At 30.3% G+C, this 6,296-nt stretch overlaps 1 protein-coding gene across 1 annotated transcript; it reads left to right on the forward strand.

The window, feature by feature from the left end:
• The first annotated feature begins 1,493 nt into the window (after nucleotides 1-1,493).
• LOC107786840 (uncharacterized) lies at nucleotides 1,494-4,094 on the forward strand. Its single transcript, XM_016608375.2, has 2 exons — nucleotides 1,494-2,674; nucleotides 3,562-4,094. Exons 1-2 carry the CDS (start codon nucleotides 1,565-1,567, stop codon nucleotides 3,886-3,888), a joined length of 1,437 nt encoding a protein of 478 aa, XP_016463861.2. The 5' UTR covers nucleotides 1,494-1,564; the 3' UTR covers nucleotides 3,889-4,094.
• The last annotated feature ends 2,202 nt before the right edge of the window (nucleotides 4,095-6,296 follow it).

Consider the following 6,296-nt stretch of genomic DNA (forward strand, 5'->3'; position numbering starts at 1 on the left):
TGTAATCCTTTATTAAGATAATTAGGATAAAAATAAATACCAAAATAGGTACTGTACACATAACATATAACTAAGTAAGTGATGATAAAGATATTAAAATATAAGCAAAAGGCTCAAATTAAATTACGCAAATTTGGCCACTGCAGATGTAAGTGATATCCACATCACTACTGCTAAGAAGAAAAACTCACCACCTCAAGGATATAATCTGCCTTATGATGCTCGGAATGAACAAGATCTAACCACGGACATAAGAGTATCGCCTTACATCGGAGATGAACATATCTCAAGGATATAATCCCCCTTATGATGCTCGGAATGAACAAGATCTAACAACGGACATAAGAGTGTCACATTACATCGGAGATGAACACTGAAATAGAAATTAAATTCGAAGTAAGTGCTAAAAATGGTAGAGTCTCGTGCTAATAACGTGTTATAAAATAAAGACTGAAAAGTAAATAAATCGAAGATAAGTATAGAGGGAGATTGATATTTTTATTCAACTTCAAACCCATGTACATAATGAACTGAAATCTCCTCTATTTATAGAAGAAAGGAAGTTGTTGTGTAAGCTACTACTGTAAGTTGCTGTGTAAGTTGCTTGTAAGCTGCTACTGCAAGCTGCTGTGTAAGCTGCTACTGTACCAAATACAGATAATCTTCTACCGGGTATAATATTTATCCATAACGGAGTACCGAAAGTATAAGCTTCTTGAGAAGGCTTATTTCCAATAGAGTACTAAATAGATATACATATTTACTCGGAGTCCCATATGGATAACCTTCTTCAGGAAGCTTATTTACAAGGGAGTATTAAATGGACATCCATAATAAAATATATTTATAACATATTTACGTTACTTTTAGTTATATTTAAATTTTTGAATGTATTAGTTGAAATTATTATATTATATATGATTTTTTTGTTTTTACTTTATCTATTAGTAAAATTTTGGTTACTATAATAACGGTATGTTGTGGAAGTTTAGTTCCACTGTAATAGACTTCCACTATAATAGGACATTTTTTATGGATTTGAATTTAGTTAATTTAATTCGGAAAGTAGCTATACTATTTGTTTCTATCTCCATTTCAAATTAGATTTTCCTTTTTAATCTGTTTCAAAATAAATAACATATTTTTAAATTTAAAAATAATTTAATTTTAAACTCTTTATTTTATCTATTTTATCATTAATAAAAAAATTTTATAACCACACATAAATATCATGACCTAATAAAATTTTTATCCCTTAAATTTTTAATACCACAAATTTTAAAAATCTTCTATCTTTTTTCTTAAATTCTGTACCTGTCAAACTAGATCATCACTTTTTTCTTTTTGCACTAAAGATCAGAAAGAGACACGTCTTATTCCAAAAACTCCCATGCAACATAACACGTATTCATCTTTAATCCAGCAACACCTCCTAACGTGGGCATTCAAATTCAACTTCCTCAAAACTCTCTCCTCCTCAACCCCACATTGGATTCCCTCTTAATTTCCACCGCACTATATATATACCTTTACTCTCATCCATTCACATAGGGAACAAACAAAAATGATGAATATTTTCGTTATTACTCTTGTATTAACCACACTTCTAACAGCAGGGGTCTTTTCTCCAATCCCAGAAAAGAAAGAAGAAGTTATAGTCAAAGAAGGTCATAGAGTTGTAGTTGTTGAATATGAGCCAAACGATGGAAATACCAAGGTCTCAATTTCCCCACAAGAAACAGACCAAAAAGCAACAGCAGGGGTTGTTTCAGATGTCAAAGATAAAATATCAGATACAGCAGAGGCAGTTAAAGACAAAATCAAAGAAGCTACATCCTTTGGAGAAGGAGGAAAAGAAAATGGTGGGGTTCATAAGCCAACTGCTAGAGAACTGGTTTGTGATGCCTTTGGCAAGTGCAAACATAGGATAGCAAGTGCACTAGGTGGAACCAAAGAATCTATTTCTGGAAAGATGCATGAAATTGAAGAAGATGCAAAAGCGACTGTTGAAAATGTTTACGAGAAAGTGAAAGATACAGTTGTTGGAAAAGCGCATGAGGCTTCAGAAAAGGTAAGTGAAGTGAAAGAAAAAACCAAAGATTCTGTTAAGGAGATGGTGAAAGAAGGTGCTAAAGAGACTGTTGAGAAAGTGAAAGGAAAAGCTAAAGACGTGGCTGACACAACAAAGACACTGAAGGGTGATATGAAGAGAAATGCTTCAGCAGATCTTGATATCATAGAAGAAAAAGCGAAAGCAGCAAAAGATGCAGTGAAAGAAGATGCACATAGGCTTAAAGTGGAAGGCAAAAGGGATTATCAAATAATTCGGAGGTTCTTATCAGCCAAGAATTTTAGATCTTTAATGGGAATGATTCATTTGCTTGGCTTTGCATTATCTTATGGGGTGTGTATTTGGGTGACATTTATCTCGAGTAATATTTTGGCAAGAGCTTTGCCGAAGCAGCAGTTTGCGATGGTACAGAGCAAGATTTACCCGGTTTACTTCAAGACTCTGGCTTATGGCATCACCACAGCGTTTCTCGGCCATTTCATGAGCCAGAGGCATCGATATTATTATGCGAACAGGGCTGAAACAATCCAGGGTTTCCTTTGTTTGGCCACAATATGCATGGCTTTGATCAACTCGTTCGTCTTGGAGCCTCGAGCCTCTAAGGTATGCGGTTATTTCCTCTGTTTTTCCTTCTTAATTATGTGAACTCACCTAGCCGGTTTCGGATCCAGACAAAGAATAGCAAGTTATATGCACCTAATTAATAAAGTATGAAAGATACTCGTTCCGTTCCGTTTCAATCTATGTGATATCTTTAACATTCATTTCATTTGTCTTTCAAAAAAGAAAGATGATAAGTATTTGATATTTAGTATTCCTTCCATTTTAATTCATGTGAACTATTTCCTTTTTCGTCGTTTAAAAAATTGACTTTTTTTCATATTTAAAAATATTTTACTTTTATATATTTTACCTGCAATGATATAATTAGTCGTCGTACAAAATATGTAGCTCATTGAGCCACAAATTCAAAAAATTTCTCTTTTTAAACTCCATATCTTATTTTGTGCCTAGTCAAATAGATTCTCAATTCTTTAAAATTTTATTTTATCTTTAATTGAACGATTTATATCCACACAAATATTAAAATTTTATTTTAAGCTAGTAATTTCAAAAGTATTCCTTGCACTCAACTCACATGTCTAGTCAAAAAAATTGTGGCGCGGGGAAGAAGTACTGTTTAGTGCGCCCGTAGAGTAATATGTCCTCTTTCAGCCGAAGAGCAGAGATTTATATGTGAAAATCTTTAAAAGAAGATCAAAACTATATCCTATATAGGGTAAGTTTTTCCAAGGATCTTGGTAAAATAATGGTAATGATTTTAGCTAATACCTCCTGACCATACACCAAATATGAGATAAATTTTATTCAAAAATTTCTACGCTGGATAATCCACCCGATTCTTTGGACCAAAACGGCCCCCAAGTGTTAAAATGCAAATATAGTACTTCGTTTAGGTTCTTTTGTGATGTGGTATTGCAATTTTGCAGGTGATGAGGGAGAGAATGAAACTGGAGAAAGAGGAAGGAAAAGGAGAAGATATATTTAGCGTAGAACCAAGCACTTCAAGCGTGGACGCACTGAAAGATCCAACAGGAATAAAAATAGGCAAACAAGCAACAAGTAGTCAAGGACCTGCAGAAACACACCGAGAGTTGTCTGAAGAAGCAGCAAGAATGAAACCTCAAGTTGAGAGATTGAGTCAGAAACTAAAGAAGCTGAATTTCGTCTCATCTTTTTTCAATGTACTCACACTAGTGGCTCTTAGTTATCACCTTGTTTACCTAAGCCAATTAGTGCGTGCCAGCAGTTATTAAACACAGCAAACCTCGGACAGAAGCTCTCAGCAACTAGCCAAACTACTAGTGTCCTTTTTAATATGGTGAATTTCTGATTTTTTAATTGCATGTATTAAAAGGATAGTTCTTGTGATATGATTTTTTTTTCCGTCCTTTTTTATGAGTTATTCTTGTACTTCATTAATGTAGAATCTGAATTCGAACCGTCTGTTATGAACATATTATATTATGAATGTTTATTTATTAGTTTCTTAATATCTTTTTGAATTGTTTTGATTCTGTATTATTTTTTGTTGTAACATTTATTTAATTTTAGAAATACCTCTAATCTTTCAATTTAACCGTTGTAACATCATCTGGTTATCTCAATACGCAACTACGCAAAAAAAAAAATTAAATTATTTTTAACAATAAAAGAACTTTATATATAATTCTAGTAAGGATAACCCATGCTATGCATGGCCCAATAACACTATTACCTAAATATTAGAGTCATAATTATTACCTAAATATTAGAGTCATAAAGATGTGCATGTTAGAGTTAGACAGAGTTCATCTTCAAGGATACTAAAGTTATTCTTAAATCACATAAAGTCATTAAAATCACAATTTTATTGGTTTCAACTTTTACTTAAAATTAAAATTTAAGGAGCTTTGATCATATTGTTCGAATTAGCAGGAGTTATAAAATTTATGTTTAATTTATAAACATTGACAATCTTCTTTTGTTGCAATGTCAAGTTATGTAACGCAACTATAATTAGATTCACATTTAATATTACTTCATGTCTAAAATAAATATCGTTTAAATTTTTTATATGCTCACTAAAAATATCGTATAAAACAAAAATTATAAGATTTATTTGATTGTTATGTTTTATATCATAGTCAACTTACTCATTATACTGTGTGGGTAATTATTAGATCGAAATTAGATTTAGAAAAATATAACTAATGTCGTTTTAATTTCCCAAATCAACATTTATTTTGGCCAAATATATTTAGCTAAATAAATTGAAATTTATTTTTTAGGGGAGGGAATATAACCTAATTTAAACTATTTACATGTGAAATCAGTAAAAGAAAAGGACTCTTGTTTTTCGATTTTACCTCAAATTAGACTCTATTTTACTTAGAAAAATAGTTTACTCAAAGAAATATTTTAATGTTATTTTTATAAGATTATAGAGATGCATATAATAAAGTTCGATGATTTTAGCTTCAATTATTGATTATAAAAATTTATGCTACTATTACTTTATAGGAAACAAAAACTCTTAAAATTTGAATGATGGGAAGAAATTTACCTTTAAAAAAAGAACTTTTGAGAGCACATATGCCCAACTAATTATTTGTACAAATGTTAACTATATAATTTAAGTTAATACGAATCAAATTAAAAGAAAAAAAATAATTGTGCAAGATATTTTTTTTAAAAAGCATAACCCTAGCATCAATTATCAATTAACAAAATATGGTAGAAAATATTTTATATTTCATAATAGAATCCCAATTGATCCCAATCACATTGCAACCGAAACTCCTTTTTTCCCTACAACACTCCATTAATTATATCAATCTCTAGATTTTCTATCATCATAAATATATCATTATATATAATTCTGGTCTGAAATAATTCTAGTATATTACAAAATTTAACTAAATTATTTAATTATACAAATAGAATAATAATACAATGTATCTGTGTATATATTTATTTATGCATTTTATTTATAAAATATTCCTAGTATATTTACAGAATAAGCAAAAGATATATAAATTAATTCAATATACTTGAAATATTTATGAAATAATTTTAGTATATTTCAAATTTAATTAGAAAATTTTAATTATACAAAAAGTATAATAATTGTATAATGCATTTGCCTTATAAAAAGGTCGCGTGCAATAAGCTACAAAACTTGACCTTTATGTAGAATTAGGATTGCTCATTTATTATTTAATTATTCAAAATTAATTTTATGAAAGAGAAAGAAAATAAGAAGAGAGGAAAAATGACTGTTTTTCAATGTTATCTCTAATGAAATGACATTGAAACAATCGAAGGGGGCCCTACTTAATCTGTAAGTGGCAGTCTTAAAGTGCTACAGTGCCACGTGGTATGGAAAGTTTAGGTGGACCCCTTAATTCCAAAAAACTTATCAATGTGTACAAACAATAAAGCTGAGAAATATAATATCTTGAAAGCATGTAAACTATGAAATTTCAGAAATATCCTTATGTCAGATAGAGATATTGACTATGAGCTGCCTGTTATCCCATAGATGTTAAAAGAAAAATCTGAGGAGATTCTTGTAATCACGTTTCTTCTAAAGATAAAAATATGCTTTAGGTAAATATAAGTTGATGAAACATTAACGTGATGTATTTGTTATTTAATGCTTTTATTTCTAATTTTCTTATCA

Source organism: Nicotiana tabacum, chromosome 22 (assembly GCF_000715075.1).
Source record: "Nicotiana tabacum cultivar K326 chromosome 22, ASM71507v2, whole genome shotgun sequence".
NCBI classification, from domain to species: domain Eukaryota; kingdom Viridiplantae; phylum Streptophyta; class Magnoliopsida; order Solanales; family Solanaceae; genus Nicotiana; species Nicotiana tabacum.

What these genes read in the sequence shown, in the direction of transcription:
- LOC107786840 (XM_016608375.2), top strand. Translation starts at nt 1,565, where the DNA reads ATGATGAATATTTTCGTTATTACTCTTGTATTAACCACACTTCTAACA. An exon ending in TGGAGCCTCGAGCCTCTAAG is followed by an intron (nt 2,675 to 3,561) that starts GTATGCGGTTAT and finishes GCAATTTTGCAG; the next exon opens with GTGATGAGGGAGAGAATGAA.